The 19,493-nt window shown below is 47.7% G+C and overlaps 2 protein-coding genes across 7 annotated transcripts in view; both read right to left on the reverse strand.

Annotated features, from left to right (window-relative positions):
• Positions 1 to 4,359, reverse strand: part of IPO9 (importin 9) — a 33,483-nt gene extending 29,124 nt beyond the window's left edge. The window contains exon 1 of the mRNA XM_083812982.1: positions 4,116 to 4,359. Within this exon, the coding sequence (XP_083669108.1) occupies positions 4,116 to 4,323 (208 nt within the window). The 5' untranslated portion in view covers positions 4,324 to 4,359. The remainder of the gene's footprint in view (positions 1 to 4,115) is intronic.
• A 6,653-nt stretch (positions 4,360 to 11,012) lies between these two features.
• Positions 11,013 to 19,493, reverse strand: part of KDM5B (lysine demethylase 5B) — a 54,401-nt gene continuing 45,920 nt past the window's right edge. For all 6 annotated transcript variants that reach the window (XM_083812268.1, XM_083812273.1, XM_083812271.1 and 3 more), the window contains 5 exons: positions 17,445 to 17,930; positions 15,047 to 15,158; positions 13,474 to 13,628; positions 12,564 to 12,890; positions 11,013 to 11,887 (listed from right to left, as the gene is read on the reverse strand). In XM_083812268.1, coding sequence (XP_083668394.1) covers positions 11,750 to 11,887; positions 12,564 to 12,890; positions 13,474 to 13,628; positions 15,047 to 15,158; positions 17,445 to 17,930 — 1,218 coding nt within the window. In that variant the 3' untranslated portion in view covers positions 11,013 to 11,749. The remainder of the gene's footprint in view (positions 11,888 to 12,563; positions 12,891 to 13,473; positions 13,629 to 15,046; positions 15,159 to 17,444; positions 17,931 to 19,493) is intronic.

A 19,493-nucleotide genomic window follows, 5' to 3' on the forward strand; every position in this document is an offset into this window, starting at 1 on the left:
AGTCTTCTTCCTAAGTCTGTAAAACCAAAAGCTTAGAAACTCGTAATGAAAGGCCCGATACAGGGAACATTTAACAAACCCAGTTCCTCCCAGCTCCTCTCCATCAACCTTGCTATTAACAAACGCTCCTTGAGCTGCCGGGGCTCAACGAGCGTTTGGACACCGCTCTCGGACAAAGGGCTTGGGTTTTGGAGCCAGGAGCTGGACCCGATGATCCTGGTGGGTCCCTTCCAGCTCGGGACCTTCTAGATGCCCGGGACCCGTGACCACACGCCCAGCCCCAGGCTGCTTCGGGGCAGCCCCGAGCCAGGCTGCAGCAGGGCCATGCTGGCACGGGGCAGACCCCGACACCCGTGGGGAGGGCTGAATGTCCCCAGCACGTCCCCTCCTAAAGCCTGGCACCACGACCTGCCCGAAGCACAGACGGTATCCAGACACAGGTGTTTAATGGCTCCTGCTGAGCCCTTTCCACCAGCAACCTCCAGTCGTTTTTAAGCCATTCCTCCTCCTAAAATCCCATTGTGGTAATTCCCGCAGTTCGTACACGGAGGGAACGCCAGCTTCCTTCTACTTCTTTCGGATTGATTTCCATCTGATGCTCCCTCGGCTTTGTCACAAGTCACAAATAATCGCTCCTCGCCCTCTCTGCCGCTTACGATTTTATAGCCTCCATCTCTGCTCTCTCCCAGGCAGAAAAGGCAATTTACTCGCTCCATCTCAGAACAGCTTTTCCACGCTTCTGACCATCTCCGTACCGCGCTTCCCGTGCCTGCTTTATCCCTCCCGAGAGCGGCAGGCCCGCAGCGCACGCAGGCTGCAGAAGCACGAGGGATTTACGCCGTGCTTTGTTCTCCGTTCCCTCCTTTCCGGTCCATTTGCCTTTGGGAGCAGGGCAGAGCAGCGAACGGATATTTCCAGGAATGTCTCCATGCTAACAACCGCATCTCTTCTCCAAGCAGCAGTCGTTAGCACAGCCCGTTGCTTTTTAAGGCATCGCTGGGGCTGCCTCCTCCTCTTCCTCATTCATCAGCACCACCTTACACCTCCCGTTTGCACACCCCACCACTCAGCTCCCTCCTGCGAAATCCTTCAGTGGTTTTTGCCACTGATTTTCACGCCAGCCAAACCGAACAGCTCGGTACCACCGGCAACTTTGTCACACCGCTGCTCGCTCTTCTGCGCACCGTTAGGGATGTGCTGAGAAGCACAGCTCTGCGCGGGACTTCTGACCCTCTCCATGCGGTGCAGAACACAACCAGGCTCTTCTGCCCCTCGTCTTCAAGCTTTTAATCAGTTATTAACTCAAGAGCTGTCCGCAGCAGCTTAGTTTCTTCACAAAGTTTCAGTAAGGGAATTTCCTAAAGGCTTTCTTGCAGTCCCAGGACTCCTTCAAGCAGCTCTTCCATTACACACAGATCGGCTCTGCCACAACAATCACACGTACCCAGCTCTACCCATTCCAGCTCCTGACTTAATTTTAAGTCCTGGAGGCAGCACTGAGGCTGTCCCGGCTTCCCTGTGGCAGCCCAACGCTCGCCCCGCTGCCCCGCACCTACCAGCTTACGTTATCTGATGCCTTCCACAACAAGTCACCCAGCGTGGCTGCAGCAGGGTAATTCAGTGCTGGAGTCCCCGTAAAACTCTCGCAGACGCATCCTGCAGCACTTGCTGTTGAAAGCAAACCGGTAACAAAATCGCTTCCAGCCGTGCTCCAACGGGGCGTGGGTTCTGCAGTGGGGCTCGTGTACAGAGGCTCTCCCGGACGGTGCGCGAAGTCAGCTCCAACACCTGGAATTCAGCTCTTCCTCGCCCCTACGCACCTTGAGCGCACCCTTCCACACTTCTATCGCTGGGGGGCCACAAAAACTCCTTGAAATGCTTGCTGCTTCAATTGCATTTGAAAGCACAAGTATTTTATGTCTTTTACAAGTGCTTCCTCAATCGTTTTTTGGCCTGTCTCCATTCATTTTTAATCAAAAGTGCCAACACCTATGTCCTTTCCTATTACCCTTGTTTTTACTTTCAGCATCTTATTTAGCCTGCTTGATGACAGCATGGTTCTGGTTTCTTTAAAGTCCTTCTGACCCACATAATCTATACTTCTTTCCCTCACTAACCTGCTGTTGGCAAGCCCTGCGCTCCAGGACCTGACTAGGAAATGCTCTGAGCAACCTGTTCTGATATTGCTGGTGCTGCTTTCATCAGGAGGGCTGGACTGGAGACCTCCTGAGGTCCCTTCATCCGCATCATTCTGTGCTTCCTTGGTTACTCCTCTCTTGTCATAGTCAAGCAGCATCGGAGGAATAAACTACGTTTTCTGTGCAAACGCCAGGAGGAGGAGCAGACCTCACTCCCATTTATTGCTTTCTTGTTCTGGGTGGGGGACAAAACTGGTGTCACCTGCAAACTGCACGAGCGCGTCCTCAGTAGCCTTCTCCAGGTCACAGGTAAAGCTGTTAAACAGGACAAGCCCCGTAGTAAAGCCACGTGGTTCTGGGAGTTGAAAGCAGAGAAGCGATGGGGCATCCACAACCCCTCTGGGCTACCATCCCTGGAGCTGCTCAAGGCCAGGTTGTACGAGGCCCTGGGCAACCTGATCTAGTGGGTGGCATCTCTGTCCATGGCAGGGGTGTTGGAAGTGGGTGGTCTTTAAGGTCCCTTCCAACCTAGAACATTCTACAATTCTATGACGAGGATATTTGCAAAGCTGTGAAAAAGAGAAGGCAAAGATGACTCCATTCCTCTTACCCTAAACGATACCAACCAGATGTAGTCCTGTTGTGTTCCTGGGCATTCTATGGGATCTTAGGGGCATCCGTCACCTACAGCCCGCAAAAAGTAGTGTTTTCTGGAAATCTGTTACTCAAACCATTACACAAACTTGCTTTGATTTCTTGTGGTAATATTGAGACTGTTAGGAAAAAAGAAAGCTGCCACCGAAGAGCACGCTGACTACAAGGTCGCAGCACTTCAAACTTGTACTACTGCACTGCCACCTTTAAAGCTCCACCAGCTGCGATGGCAACAAACAAATTTCCTTGTAACGCATCAAGAAAGACCCGACCTGAGAGTGTTACAACAAATGATAAGGGACCGTATAAGTAGATACGTTTTTATCAAACAATTTGCTTTCCTTTCATCGCCCCGGTTTCACCCAGGGCAATCACAACACTGTTCTGGAGCCAGGCACACCCTTACGTCTTCCTTCTCTTTACCATAAATTGCCTTTGATAACGCATCTGAGCTCAAGTTCGGGAGCAGAAAGAGTTTAAAGCACTTCCCAGAACACCTCCGGGATGGCAAAATCAGACAGGAGGTAAGGCAAAGCGTGCAGGAGGGACCAGGAACGAGCGACCCGCTGAGGAGCCGGGCCAAGGGCTCGAGCCAGGGCTGCAGCACCGTGCCCTCGCCGCCTGCAGGACTCCTCGCAGATCTTCCAGTGGCTTCGGCAGATTTCAGTCCTTTGGGCCGGGTCACCAAATTTGAGCTGACACAAAATAGCCCGTGAACACCAACAGCGTTTTAAGCGTGGCTCGCGTGCGGCAAAAGCCTCGAGCGCGCGACCTGCCTCGACGACTCCACCAAAAGCCAAACGAGCAGGGGCGGTCGGGCACTGGGCCTCTTGCTCGTGACACTTCCATCCCGGAGAGCCACGGGCCGGCCCCAGCGCCCCCTCAGCGCCCCTCGGGGGGCCCGGAGCACCCGGGCTTGCAGCGGGGACCGGGCAGGGCCACAGGCCCGCAGCCCCCCGGCAGTGAGAGCGGCAGCCCAGGGCACCGGCACCCAAAGAGGCACCAGGTCCGGGCACCCAGGGGCGGGGGTCCTCATTCCCTTCTCCCCCCTAAGCCCCCCCCATGGGGGTACCACGGGTCCCAGCATCCCGGGAGCTCCCCGTTCCCTCCTCCCCCCCCCCCGGTGCCCTGGCTGCAGGCACCCCGGGGGCTCCCCCTTCCCCTCGCCCCCCCCCCCGCCCCGAGCTCCCGGCTCGGCAGGAGGCGGGGCGGCCGCGGGAGCTCCGCTACGGGCGGGCGGCGCTTCCCGCAGGGCCCCCGCGGCCCAGGCCCGGCCCCTCCCTCCCCGCAGCCCCGCTCCCGGTGCCGCCGCCCCGCACTCACCCTCCGTCACCTCCAGCACCTTCACCTGCTCCTCGGCGGCGGCGCGCACCGCCTGCACCGGGCACAGGATCCCGGTCAGCGTCTCCACCAGCGCCTCCTTCAGGCCCTGCGCCACCGGGCCCGGCGCGCTCCCTCCTCCTCCTCCGCCGCCGCCGTTGCCGCCGCCGCCGCCGCCCCCCGGCCCGCCCGCCGCCGCCGCGCCCGCCATCGCCCCCGCTCCGCTCCCCTCCGCCGCCGCCGCGCGCCAAACGCACGCACGGCGCGCGCGCACCCCGCCGGGATGGCGGCGAGGCCCCGGCGCCGCCCACAGCGCCCCCGGGCGGCGCGGAGGGAAAATGGCGGCGGCGCCGCCTCGGTGGGAAGGGAGGGCGGGGCCCGCTCGGTGAGGCGCTGAGGGGAGGCCCCGGCCCGGAGAGGGGAGGGAACGATCATGGAATGTGGTCTCGGATGGTCACAGAATCACCGGGGGTGGAAAAGCCGTCCAGGATCATCTGGTCCAACCACCCCCTGCCACCGCTGTCACCACAGAACCGTGTCCCCAAGCACCACGTCCAACCTCTCCTTGAGCACCCCCAGGGACGGGGACTCCCCCGCCTCCCTGGGCAACCCGTCCCAACGCCTGACCGCTCTTTCTGAGCAGAAATGTCTCCTCATTTCCCACCTGAACCTCCCCTGGCACAACTTGAGGCCATTCCTTCTGGCCCTATCCCTGGTTATGTGTGAGACGACACCGACCCCCAGCTCCCCACACCTTCCTTTCAGGCAGTTGCAGAGAGCAGTGAGCTCTGCCCTGAGCCTCCTCTTCTCCTGACCAAACACCCCCAGCTCCCTCAGCTGCTCCTCACAGGACTTGTGTCCTGGGCCCTTCACCACCTTCATAGCCCTTCTCTGGACACACTCCAGGGCAGCAATTTTACAAAGCAATACTGCGTTTTGGTATTGTAATAACACACGCAAAATGGACACGTTGCTCCAGGGACAACGCTGGGGCCACGTTGGTGCTCAACTGGCCCTGGCGCACCCAGGGGAGCTCTCTGGTTGTGAAGGGGCTACCATAGGGAGCACTGGGCTACTAGCCTTAGCGAGGTGCTGTTTAATAGTCAAGCCACCTGTCACTTGCATGCAAGTCCCTATTCCCCTAGCTGCCCTTTCCCATCACGCAGCGCCCTCTTTTGTGTATTCTGTTACATGCCAAGCCAACCTTGCTCTTCTAAGCTGAAGTCCATTCCTTTGGGATAACGCTTCCAGTCACGTTCTTTCATATTTTGAAATGTCCTCATCCAGAAAGCTGCAAGCGTTTGTGTAGATCACGTAATGGTTGCAGCTTGAGTTCAAGATTTCCTCTAGGAGGAGAAGCAGCAGCCTGATGAACAAGGGAAACACGCCCTGCACCCAGCAGGCTCCCTCAGGCTGGGGCTGGCAGACATCATCCCCCTGAGCACAAATCTCAGTTCAGGTTGGAATTTTGTGCAGGGGAGACCTCGGCTGTAGGGCTCATGCCTAGAGGCAGAGAACAGGGCTCCTCTTTTAACATGTTGGCACACTGCACCGTGCACACACCCACCCCTGCCCCTCCTAGGGCCAGGACAGTTGGTGATACGGCAGATAAGGATTTTTCCTCTGTTGTTCAAAACGCTGCTTCTGCTGGAGGAACAACCACATATTTAAACAAGATAGAACCTTGGCTAGGCTATGATAAACTGTTCATCTTTGCACTGTCCCAGTAGTTTGGTTTAGTGGAAAGCATAGTGCTGCACCAAAACCAGCAGAATATTCCAGCCAGGAATATTTCACCTGACAAGCCCCTGCCCCCCGACACGGGCTGCATGATGTCAGAACCAACAAACAATGGGCCTGCATGTGTATTTGTCATTTTTGTCTCCTTGTAGCAGCCAGAGCTGCTGCTTCTGTATTTCAACATTTTGCAGAAAACAAGGCCACAGTTTAGAGACAAAAGCAGTATCCCCAAGCAATGCTTGTCTAGCCCATCATCCTTCCTTTCTGCTCAAGTGACAGTACAGCAGCACTGAATGCTCCAACTTGTCCTTCTGTACTGGTAGAAATTACATTTATTTGAGTCTTCCAGGCTTTTTCAGGTTTGAATTCCCATCTGTTTTGTACATTGCACGGTCTCTTCACACATTTTCTGCACAGATGCTTCCTGCAAAGCCAGCAAACTGAGCTCACCTTTCAAACGCCATATATTTCTCGTCAAGACCAAATGGGTTTGGACATTCATCTTTTCTTTTGACATGCTTCAGGGAAGGAAGTTCAGTCACCAGAAAAAGATGATACCCTTAGCATGAAAAGGTGTTTTGTGATGAACTCCTTGTTTCCTCCTGTGATGCTTTGACTCGAGGTTACTGCAGGGCAAGGTGCACAAGCCTTCGAGTTCCTCCCTGCAAGGAAGACTTCACAGAAAGACGTGCAGCTGATATGGGTCATGGTTGTAATAAGCAAAAATACTTCAAGAAAAATCAGGACCAGCACAAGGGACTGGCACAGCATCAGCCTGAACAAGAACAAGGGCATTACATGGTATGCATCCCCCTTTGTTTAAAATTTAACTTCAGGGAGCAACAAGAAACCCCCCAAACCCAGCAGATACTGAAGCAGACCAAACACCTGCCATGTATTCTCTGACATTGGGTTGTCCTTTAACAAGCCCTGCACGATGGAGGTGCTCACTGAGCAAATTGTGTGCGTTGTAGATAAAAAGCTACTGATTTTACTATTTACAATGTTTATGTATTTTAGATGCCCAGCTCACACCAGGAGGCAATCACACACACAAAAACTAGCCCAACATTGCGATGACACAGCCAGGTACCTTTAAAAAATGTTACTGCAAGCAGTAGGAATACCAAGCTTTTCAGAACTTGAAGGACTGGGGTGCATAAAGTACTTTCATTAAGCTGCATCTCTTAATTTCAGGTACGTCAGCATTTCTTTCCAACCGTCTTTCAGCATACATTCTTCTCAGCATTTGAATTTTGGACCCGGTATCATAACATCACATACACTTTTGTTTGTTCATAAAGTATTTCCTCCCTCTACCTAACATTTTTTACTGGAATCCACTGATGATGCCAAATTCAATTTTTGTCTGTCTTAAATAGAAGCCACATGCGGAACCCGTAGTATTAATCTAGCAATGACTGTTTTATCACCTCTTTCAGACAGTTTTTATTGATGCTCTTCTTGCCTTCAGAGACTGACGTGTTTACATTCTAGAGGAGAACTCTCAATATGTAGCTTGTTCACTTCTGAAGAAAGAATAAAGCCATTTTTCAAGGCTGCACACCTTAACCCTTCTCTTAGAAGAGCACGTTTATAGCTAGATTCATAGAAGAGTCATCTCAGCTTCTTAATTTTGCTTCCAGGTAGCAGCTGCCTGCACATATATCCTAGAGCCCTTCCCTTCCTAAATCACGTGTGAGAAGTGTAGTCATGTCCTACTTACCTATTTCTCCTACCACAGGTACAGCAGCCTGATCTTTTTGTCTGCCCTGGAAGGGATTTAGCCTACAGCTGAAGTCCCTTCCTTTAACTCCCTTTTCTCTGTAGTGCGCTAATGCCTAAACAATCCTCCATGCATCACAGGCAGCTGTAACACAAAACAGCTTTTGTGTCATGCTATAAAATTAACTGCATTTGTTCCTGCATTGTTCACATGAATATATGCATATTTACTCAGTATCAGATCCCCTCCATCCCCTTTCCTGTTAACAAGTCACTGCTGAAGTCCCACAATGCACAAAGAAGGTATTTCAGGTCTGTTTTTCCTCTCCTGGTGCCATTGAATATATAAAACAACTTCACAGCTGTAAAGGAAATGTCCCCCCTCCCTGAATCAATTGTTTGTACTCCCTAATTTCCCCAGCTGTACATGAAATATTGGGATCTGATGTGTCGTCCCTAAGAAATTACATCCTTTTCTATATTTGAAACTCACTTTAACCCCTAAGTAGTTTTACTTTTCCTTTCTTCTCAACCTAAAGAAGAGGTCTCAGCACAGACCATCACCTAGAAAGCAACTGGGAAGGACAGAACTGGGTTGTTTCATTGTTTAATACAGGAGAAAACATATAACAAACCCTTGGTATAAATGCTCTTTTCTCCCAATGTATTTGATTACTCAGATTTTTGGTTTTGCTGGTGGCCAGCAGGGCTGACCACTGATCACATCAATAGTGAAATTCCAGCAGCAGTTTCTGCCTGTGGAATACAAACAACACGTATGCATTATCTGGGTGTGAGTAGCAAAAACGGCTGTCACATTAGGCGGTGTAAGCGAAGTGCTTGAAGAAAACCAGCACCACTTCTGGCACCTTCATTTAGCGAGCGCTGACATAAGACAACTGCCTACCATCTCTTTTGCCCCCTCCAGAAGAACAGAGATCCACGGCTGCCAATCCACGCAGTCACCGAGCCGCCGCTGTGAAGCGGAGCACACAGTGACCAGCCTGGTGGCCAGTTTCCCATCTTCCTCCCATCACAGAATGGTTTGGGTTGGAAGGGACCTTAAAGATAATCCACTTCCAACCCCTTTGCCATAGGCAGGGACGCCACCCACTAGGCCAAGGGCCCAACCAGCCTGGCTTTGAGCAACACCAGCGATGCAGCATCCACAACTTTTCTTGGCAACCTGTTCCAGTGCCTCACCACCCTTACAGTGAAGGATTTCCTCCTAATGTCTTATCTAAATCTATCCTCTTTTAATTTAAAGCCATTCCCCCTTTTCCTATCATTATCTACCCTAGCCAAGAGTCCTTCTCCATCCTTTTTATAGGTCTCCTTTAAGTACTGATAGGCCGCAATGAGGTCACCCCAGAGCCTTCTCTTCTCCGGGCTGAACAGCCCCAGCTCTCTCAGCCTTTCTTCGTAGGAGAGGTGCTCCTGCCCTCTGATCATCTTCATGGCCCTCCTCTGGACTTCCTCTAACAGCCCCACATCCTTCTTGTGCTGGGGGCCCCAAACCTGGATGCAGGACTCCAGCTGGGGCCTCACAAGGGCAGCCTACTTTTCTGTGCTTCACAGCTCTCAGTGATTCAAGGCATCCCCAACGCCTGCCGGAGTCACAAAGACTCTAAATCCCACTTTTGCATCCTAAACAGCCCACCAGGGCCAAAGAGTGGCCCACAGGCAGCTCTGCTCTTGTGGGCTAACGACGGGGTGGGGGTCGGAGCACTGCCAAGTCCATTGCATTCATTGAGCCCGATGAGAAATTTTGTAGTCAGAACCATCAATAAAATCACAACTTTTTCTTGGTTCTTAATCGCATCGTATTTCTTATGGCACTTCTTTTTAAACAGCCATCTCTTTAATGGAAATAAAAATAAGAGGAATACCATGAGAGAAAACTTGGTAACATTTTCAGCTACATCAGAACACTGCAAGCTCCTTCAAGTTTGTTCATCTACCTGCTTTAAAAGGATGACACCACAGATCAGTTCTTTTTCCACAGCTTGGATTGTTATCTTGGCATTGCACAAAGATTTCTTCCAACCAAAATCACAAAACATTCAATTACAGTAAATGATGAAGTCATAACGGGAAAGTATACACACATTGAACTGATGTAAGTGTGCTCAGGCTGACTGCCTCTGCCCATTTTAGACAAATCATCTAGGATTTGATGCAGAAGAATCTAGAACAGTTAAAAATCAACGTGAGACTAGAAAGCATAACTAAAGGAGTAAAAGAGACAAACAAATCAACAAAAGGCACCTCCCCAAAACCCAACCAACCAAGCTAACAAACAAACAGAAAACAACTAGGAAATCTAATTCCTACACAGTTCTCTCTCGCACATCCCCCACGTCGTTGTCAGCCACACACCGCTCGAGGGCTTTGCGCTGTGCCCAGAACCTGCACATTGTTACTGCAGGGGAAAGGTCTAAAAATGGTAGAAAAATGTGTTCCAGCCATTCCCTCTTGATGATGAACTGAGGGAATACCAACGCTGCCACATTTCTGGTGATGACAGGATGTCCCAAAGAGAGTGCTCTCTCTGACAGAAAGATCTCCGAGACCTCCCATCTTCTAGGGCCTGTAAGTTTCACCCTTGGCAGACCATTAGCCCCAACACTGGCACCAGTCCATTCCCAAAGGAGCTATATTCTGCATTAGCAATCGCTCTCCAGTAAGCCTCAGGTGCTTCAAATTCAAAGCTTGTGGGCTCAGAGAAATAACTTATTCTCAGAGGTCTTGTCCCCTCCGAGGCAGAACTGTTGCTACTGCTGCTCTTTCCCTGTGCTCCTGACTCCACTTGCTTTTTGTCCCTTTCCTGCGCCTCTCCTCTCCCTCCAGGCCTGGGGGAGCTCTGGGCATAGTGCACTTGGTTATTTTATTCCTTTCTTCTCCTTCTTACTGCCTGCCATCAACTGCACCGTCCCCTTCTTCCCCCACATCAAGGTCCTCAAACAGAGCCTTTGACGAAATCATAACCTGTCCACAAATCTCCTCATTCCTCAGGCTTTTAGCCCAAACACAAGCAGCTGAAAGGAATGAGAGAGCACTCTGTGGACTGCCGACAAGCGCGCCGCCGGGCCAGCTGCAATACCTGCTGCAGGGAGAGTCCTTCCCGCAGGAGGCAGCTGCACCAGGCCGGCAGCAGGAGCTGCCCCGCACCTTTGCTGCCTGAGTCAGCTGCCCACTCCCTCACCTGCCAAACTGCAGTCGTGACCCTCCGTTCACCCGACCTCTAAATAACCACTGTTTTGGAGAAGCTTTGAAAAGACTTGAAAAACTTTTTTTTTTCCCCGATGTAAGAACCTGAGTATAAACGGTAAGAAAATACCATTGCATTTTTTTTCCTTTAAGAGGGAATTCTCTTGAATATAAGAACCCGTTGACAAAGATCTATCCAGAGGGAAATGAAACTGCATTTCGAGCTCTCTAAAAACACCAACATTTAATTTTATAACATAACCAGGGGTTTATTCCACAATATAAACTGCAACATTTGATACAAGCTACCCAAAAAAGGAGAAAGCCAAAATACAGCTGTGGCAATTACTTTACAGAGCTTTTTTTTTTTTTCTCTCCTGTCTTCTACGTCACTGGGCCGTCAGTGACACTAGGATCTAACATTTGCTTTCTGTACATCAACCAATGCTAAAAGCAACACGCTGTTCAGAATTGTCATTCCAGTCACTGAAACCAGACATAGAAGTTATTGCTCAGATAAATAAACCTAGTCTACGAAAAACAAAGTGGAAAAAAACCTAAAGTCTCCAAAGAGTTAACAGAGTAAACAGGGATTTCCTCAAAAGAGGATTTATTGGAAAATCCATGGTGCAGGTTTTTTTGCACCTAAACCAAGCTGAATTAAATATGCCGGTAAATCCCAGAGAGGTAATTTAATGCTGTACAATAAAAGGTGCATGTTTCAAATGCCTTCCAAATTGGTGGGAACCCCTGCTAAACAGTCAGCTTCTCAAACCTCAACAACCACAAAGATCAAGGGAAAAATACAAAAGTGTCAAAAATTGTTTTGAGTTCTGGAAAATGATCCCATGAGGATAGAAGTAGCACCATTTGCAATCTGGTTCTTAAACCAGCCCCTGTGGCTTTATTGGAAAACTCTGATAACCTTCTTTACTCAAGTTCTGAATGGTTTATGGGGAGTTTTACTTCCGATACTGAGAGTCCTTCCCAGTGCAGCTGATGCAGATGTAGTCCTCCTTCTCTGCCATTTCTGGAGAGATGCCCACGCACACCTGGTGGAACCACTGGTTGCAGCTGCCATCGCACTGGACCCAATCCACCTAATGGAGAACAGACACACCGGGATTCAGAGAAGGACCAAACGAATACTCAGAGCATTCACTAGTTATTTTTCAGCTCTTAATCTATTTAAACGAGTACAGAACATACCATTCTACAATTGGCTACTGCTGGATATTCTAACTTGTGCTCACCACTTTCTGGACTGCTGCAGTCCAGCTCCTCTGAAGCTGAAAGAAGGGCACACTTCTCTTATCCCTCCTGTTGTTTTCCCACCTACAGCGAGTTTATAGGTGATAACTGGCTGTCCCAAGCATCTGGCAATGTCTCTCTTCTCCATTTTTCAGTATGGATAGACCTATGCAGAGCTTTAAGGCACTGTCCCTATCCATAGGAAATGCAATCCACAAAGTCTTTCTACACCCATATTTCAAGAGCGCCAGTGAATGTGGCGTCTGCATATCCCCATCTCCTTCTTCCAAAACTCCATGCAGATGTTTTGATGTCCACCCACCTTCCCCATTTCTAGTTATTACTGGAGAAGGTGGAAAGGATCATTACTAAAGGTGTCCAGCAACAGCAGACAATGCCTCTGGATTTCTAAGTGCCTCATGCTCTCTTTCTAAACAGCATTTCTGTAGACAAAACATTTTCAGTGCAGCTGAATGTTCCAGATCCCAGCATTCAGGACACCACAGCGGGTTTGTCTTTACTGACCTCATCTCCCTCAGGCTGGAGACAGTTCACAGCAGGGCAGATGGCATCCTCATCCTCAGAGTCCTCCTGCTCAGAGAATGACGTATCTGAGGGAAACAAGTGGCTTTCACTGGAACGCTGCATCTCGAAGAGTCGCTCACGCTCTCTCTCCAGTTTGTTAGTGCAGAGATCCCTTGAGTGATTCAGTTTCAGTTTCTTCTTTTTGGGTGTTCTCATTTTTTTTACCCTTGCTCTCTTCTCATCACAGAAGCTCTCTCTCTCAAAACGCCGCTTCAGTTTTCTTTCCATGTAACTAATTCCATCCTTTTTTCCCCGGCAACACTCATTCTGTTGGGAAGATATTTTGACAAGCTGTTAAGTATACAACTAACATACGTTCTTCTGTTGTTCTGTACCCCGCGTTTAGGAGCAGTCTTAAGTAAAAGTGTTCAATGTTTGACAAGAGGGCTGCCTTTTCAGCTGAAGTGTGATGTGTAAGGGGGAGTGGGGGGTGGGGGGGCAAAGGTTAGGGTCACGCTCAAGTGACAGAAGTTTATGGAAAAAGAACTCTCATTTCCTGAGTCCACGGCTTCAGAGGCAGTTAAGAAGGCCTCTTAAACACAGGGCAAGCATCGCAGTTCAAATTAGGATAGAGGTACTTAAAATACAGAGAGTGACTGTAAAATCCAGATTCAAATAGCAGAAATGCATTAGACCACAAATTACATTCAATTGTTTGTACAAATTTGTTATTGACTTCTTGACCCCTTTAGAACAAACAAAATGTGTGTTCATGGAAGTAGACACACACACACGCAAACCTCATTGTAAAGCTTTTATGTTCAGGCAGACAAATGTTTTTTTCCCAGCTTTGGGACTACACCTCTACTCCAAAGTGACCCCAATCTCATTGCTGTCTTGAGACACTTGCCTTCTCATTTGTCGGTCCAACTGATGACTTCTGCTCTGTTTGCAAAGCAGGGCTTTGCTTTGTGAATAGGATCTGGTACAGCTCCTGTATTTCAGGCAGAGAAACCTGTAGCAGCTGGGCTTCCATCATCAGCTCATCCAGCTCTGTGCTAATGACTATTATGAAAGAGAGAGAAGAAAAGGAATTCTTCCATGTCAGCACTGATGAGAAATGCACAGATAATGAAAATTCTTCTCCGGTAGCACATAAAGAAAACTGTGAAAGACTTTTTTTTTTTATCTGCAACTCTACAGATTAACTCTTATCTGTTCCCTCTTCACTGCTCATTTTCAACAGCAGGGTTAAAAAGAGATAAAGGCATCCACAGAAGTTACTGAACAGTACAGTGACTCAGTACCCTTCCATGCTTCCATTTCTTGCTGGTTCTAGGGTAAAACACTGCCATTGTTCTTGGCAATTTCCACTTCCTCTGAAGATACAAGAAGTGTAATGATCCCACTACAAAACAAGCGGATGAGATGAACAAACTGAGTGGAATTTGTAAGTGAAGCCAAGAGGGGAGAGGAAGAAAAGCTGAAAAGATGAACCTTGCAACTGATTCCTGCTGTACAGCCACCATCTACTACTGCGATGAAGCTTACAAAACCTGCATTAGGCTTTTGAAACAGACACAGCTAGGATACATCAGAATCACTGTCTATTTAATAACTCTTTAGTACAGTATGCCAGAAAACTCAAATAAGGCCTGTACAGTTAAACTTGGTAGCCAAAGGACTGCTCTGCTTGATTTTACATTAAACTGAAGTAAATATTTTGTGTAGTATTAGTATGGATTAAGCTGCACTGACTTGAAAATGTGAAGGTAAGGCTAGACCTGGGTCCCTACAGCATGACGCATCAAGAGAAAAAACTACAATCAGCTTCTTGCAGTCCTACAATGATGCCACTTCTACCGTGTCTGGGTTAGTCCAAAATACACAAAGTCTGAGCTAGGAAGTGTGCAGAACTGTACTGAGCAGCACAGCGCCTGGAAAACACCTGCAGCCACGACAGCTAAGGAAACACTCAAAAAGTCTCTGTGGCTGTGACAGCCGTGCTGCAAGCAAACGTATGTGGACCTGTGTCCTACGGAATAAGTATCCTGTTGTCTCCAGCACTACTTCCCTATGCCTATGTTTTTCCTATCCAGTTCCTACGATTTCAGTGGTCTTTTTCTTACCAAATCCTCTCCCATCCATTTCCATATCCTACAACCTGCTTGGCTGGCCTCAGCTCACTGTGCGCTTCTGTGCATACGGGAAGGGGCCAGCTGTCTGCTGATGCCTCTTCTCCTACCATGCCACATCTTCTTGTTACACACATGGGAAATCTGTACCAAGAATTTACCCCTCTGCCAACATGGGACATGAAGTTCCAAAGCTCCTGAGGGGACAGAGAAGCAGACACACTGCTGCTCAATCCTGTGCCTCCCTGCCGTAGCCACCTCCTACTGACCAGGACACTCTCTCTTCTCCATCAAACGCATGAAAAAAATAAATAAAATAAAATAAATATCAAAGTGAAGATTACAAACCATGAAGTGGGATGCATTGCTGTCCTGTAGAAAATGGAGAATGTAAATATATGGTTCTGTTATCCCAGTCATGAGGCATGGAGAATGACATAGCTCCAATTGTTTGCGAAACCTAGAAAGAAACAAAACATAACATAATGCATAGATATTTTCAATACACATTTAGTTTTTGAAGTGTCAAACAGCTGCAAAAATCAGAATTTGTTTCTCTTACAATTCCTTAAGATTTGTATTCCTGCAAACTGTTCCATCTGTCACACCTAAATCCTTCATCCTAAACCTCGAAATAGGCAAGAGCAACTTTATTGTCAGAATTCTTAGCTGTGAGTTGTAATTTCCACAAGATCAGAATCTAGACCTACTGCATGAAACGGCATGCTCTGCCCGTGGAGCAGAGACAACACAGTCATTGTAGGAATAAATCACCAACTTGTGGAAGCAAGATCTTCAGCTCTAAAGCTGTAAATATTATCCTTTCTTTTGTTCATAATACAGAAGTCATTTCTCACAGAAAGTGATCTGTTACGATCTAATGAGATACCAAATTGTTTTGAAGAACTTTTCTTTACATCAACACACGCAGAAGGCATGCCAATGGTAAAGCTAAAAGGGCCATTCAGGCTGCTCCATGGCAGTTGTTCCCCTAACCTGCCAAGCTACTTCCAGATGTCTCACCTGATGCCTCCCAAACAATCAGCTACCTCACTGCCCAAGTGTCTGGGCCCCTTTCAAAACCTGGCTCACTCCTCAACTGCTCACAACTGTTTTTCAAATGAATTTCTCAAACTCAGTTAAATGCTCCACCTTCTTCACTTTGGCCAGTGCCAAAGAAACCCAACTCCAGTGGTTACTGCTACGAGCACCTCTGGGGAACAAGTGTTGCATTACCCTGGACAGCAGGGAAAACAATTGTTACGGGACAAGAGAGCAGTGCTGAGAAACTTGATTCAAAGAAGAAAAACCTCAAGTCCATTGAGACTGAGGCTTTGGCTCAGAGCTTGTACTGAGCTGGCTCTGGAGGGCACCTGCGAAGTGCCCTCAGCACTGCGGGCTCCAAGAAGGAGCCTGAGTGGACCCTGGGGCCAGACGCCCTTCACCAAGCCTCCCAAGACCTTCTCATTTGGGAAATGCATCACAAGGACTAGCTCTGCTGTAGCTACCTTGACCTAGCAGGTTTTCTGACTTGAGCTGCAGACCACGCAACAATGGTTATGCTGCTTTCAGCTACGAGGCAGTGCTAGTTGCGTTCCACGCTGAGCTAATAAAGCTACGTTAATAAAATTAGCCTCACTGTTTTCTATTTCTGCCCCAGACATTGGTAACGTGCCCACAGTGTTGCCCAGCTTTATCAACTATAAAAGTTGGTCTAGTAAAATATACTTTTTATACTCTAAATTACCAGAGGAATTCTCTTGGGTGCCTAAAAATAGCTTTGATTTCTAAAGTTAGGCTTGTCTGTCTGAAAAATGTGGTCAACACAGGCAACTTGTTATCACAGCACTACGTGAGAAGCAGCCTCAACATCTCCTTGAGCACGTGTGGCATTTCATATGGAACTGAGCATGAAAACACCGACACAGACCATCTTCAGCAGGGTTCAACTAGCAAAAGTAACGTTTCTCAGTAAAAACATGAGAGCAACAGTGCATTTAACTTCAAGGTATTTTATATTATTTAGGCTGCACAGGTCTTTTATTTCACTTTTTTTTTTTTTTCTGCATTTATTATCTCAAGAAAGCTAGGAAGCTTAACCCACTTTCCTTGCCCTTTTTGCTGAAAGATCTCTTTACTGGAGGCAGCTTCTGACTCCCTCGAGATCACACCTAAAACACTTACTGCAGCTTAACTCGGGGTAGTATTAGCCAAGATTATGCTTGGGAGTTCTAACATAAGCGATAAGGAGAAGGAGCAGCAGCGGATGAAGACACCCTGCTGAAAACAACCTTATCTGAGTTCTAAGCTTGTTACAAACTGGAAGGTTGGTGCCTCTGCTACTAATTCTCAACATTACGATTATATTCAAATACTTGTAAGAAAAGACTAATTGAATGCTGAGAGCTCTTAGAAACAATAGCTTCAGCAACTGTCGTTAACGGTGTCATCTTAAATCAGAGAAGCAGGGAAAAGGAGAAGGAAAAATAGGCCCTTTAGGAGTAATTGTTCTTAGGACTCCAGCAGAAAAAGAACACCAAGCTGTTGCTGGAGGACACGCACATCCTGGCTCACTGTCAAGACAGAAGACTAATTCCTCGTATCTGTAATGGAACACACAAACAATCTGTCTCGCCAGGATTTGTGAGCAGATAAAACATTCCCAAAAAACAGAGAGGTGTTTAAGACTGTTCTTGCTGACCACATACCACCCACAGCCAGGAAACCCTGAAGCACTTGGTCTTACCTTATTTGTCTCTGGCAAATGGCCTGCCGTGGCTTGCCATCTGTTGTACAACAATCCTGAGCCAACTTTGTCTTGTATAAGTTTTAGATTCCCTGAATATAACATTTGTTGTGCTCTGTGCTGCCAGTTCACAGTTCTCTCTATCATATACCGTAAGGCATCCCCCTCAGGAAGCCTCACACGGATACGCTGCAAGGAGGCCAGCAACGGCAAGATTTTTTCTAAAGGTGGTTTTTCTGATCGATGACAATGTGGACAGAGCCATACACGAGGTCCCTGCAAAATGTTGGGCACCGAAACACAGCTGGTATGGAAGAACCCTCTGCAGAGCTCACACTGAATCATCGGAGCAGCCGGCTCCTTCTGGCATAGACAGACTTTCATTTCTGCATCCTCTTCATTAGACAGCACCTTCACTTCATTTGCTGCTCGGAGAGACCGCAGTGCTTCCATCTCCTTTAACCGGGCTTCCCCGAGCGTAGCCATCTAAAAGGGAGTTCAGAGAAAGGGATGTAATTTCTAAAGAAACCTTACTTACTACGAGTGGGGAGACCTCGGCACAATCACACTCTTAAAGATATGCTGGTGACAATTTCAGATGTTTAAAAAGCTCCTCATCCCTTGGGACTCCCTTCAAAGCTTTCAGTGTTTGAAGCAAAGCAGTTACAAGGATACATACTGATGCAATTTCAGTTTGCTTTCATTTTCTCATCAGGCCCAGAAATATAAAGCTTATTCCCTTGCAAAAATAACACCCTAACTCCCTTCCTCTTTGTTCTAAATCCTTCGTGTTTGTTACTACAAAAATATTACCTTCATTAAAGCAGAATAAATTCTGACAAGTGCAGATTTGGTTTGCAAGTGCTTCTCTACGAACGTGTCTCTCAAATACGTAGTGTGATTCTGTATAATCTTAAAGAACACCTGAGCAGTTTCCAGAAGTATAAATGTATCTCTGATATGGCACAGGGCCATATCCTGACCTGTGTGCTTAGTCTTTAGTCTCTGTGTGCTTTCCCTTTCTTACATCTACTTATGATCCTTTTTTTTTTCTTCCCATGAATCTTTAGCATTATCTGCTATTAAGGATAGCAATATAATAAGTTTAAAAAGGCTATTAGTTGCAGCTGCAACTAATGAATTCTCTACAACGTTATTATGCACTAAATATATACAGGAAAATAGGCAGGCTCACAGGCATATAAACATACAAAACGCATTATTATTTCACACATCATGGCTTTGAAATGTGATGACTAGTGAAATTAACCTACGCAAAAATTAGAAAACTGTGTTCAGAATGTCCAGGATTTGTGCACAGCACGGTACATTGCTGAGGGTACTGAGCGCTGCAGCTACAGCGCTGGGATGGTATCCCAGCCATTCTGAAAAAAACCTCCACTATAATAAGTTCCCCTCATACATCAGAAGCAAAGCCTGACTTGCCAAATGAATGCATTTTCCTGGGTGAAGTCCAGTGCGTATTCTCTTTCAGTAACACAACAGTCCATGAGAGATTACCAAGTCAAAGAGAAGGAGGAGGTATGATTTAAAGGACCCAAGCTTTTCTCCTTCAAGCACTCCTAGGAGGGACTCAGTCTGTAAGTTCGGGTTTTCAAACATGGGAGGCCAAAAAATTAAGAACCAAACATTTGGGTTTCAAGTAGTTGCCACAGGTTAAAACTGAATTGTGCCACACAAAGACAATTATATTCAAACCGTACCAAATTAGTATTGCTCTCACACAGGCCTCCTTCATTAATCATCATCTGACTGTGGTGGAAGCTCTGAAATATAGGTCTTTTGGGATGAAGCACTTTACCACCAGCAACCAGATTTGCTCCATGCAAAATTAGTATTTTACTGACTCCATAATACAAGAGGTTTTCTTTAATTAATGTTCATATTTGTTTTAATTATAAATGTGTTGTCTTATTGATTTTTTTGAAAGGACCAGGCTTCGGAAAACCTGTTTTTAACAAGGTTTTGTTATGGATGGGGAAAATACGTCCCAATTTTTGACCTTTCTGTGCTTTGTCAGGATATGTG

The sequence above is a fragment of the Anser anser genome (assembly GCF_964211835.1).
Source record: "Anser anser genome assembly, chromosome: 27".
NCBI lineage: Eukaryota > Metazoa > Chordata > Aves > Anseriformes > Anatidae > Anser > Anser anser.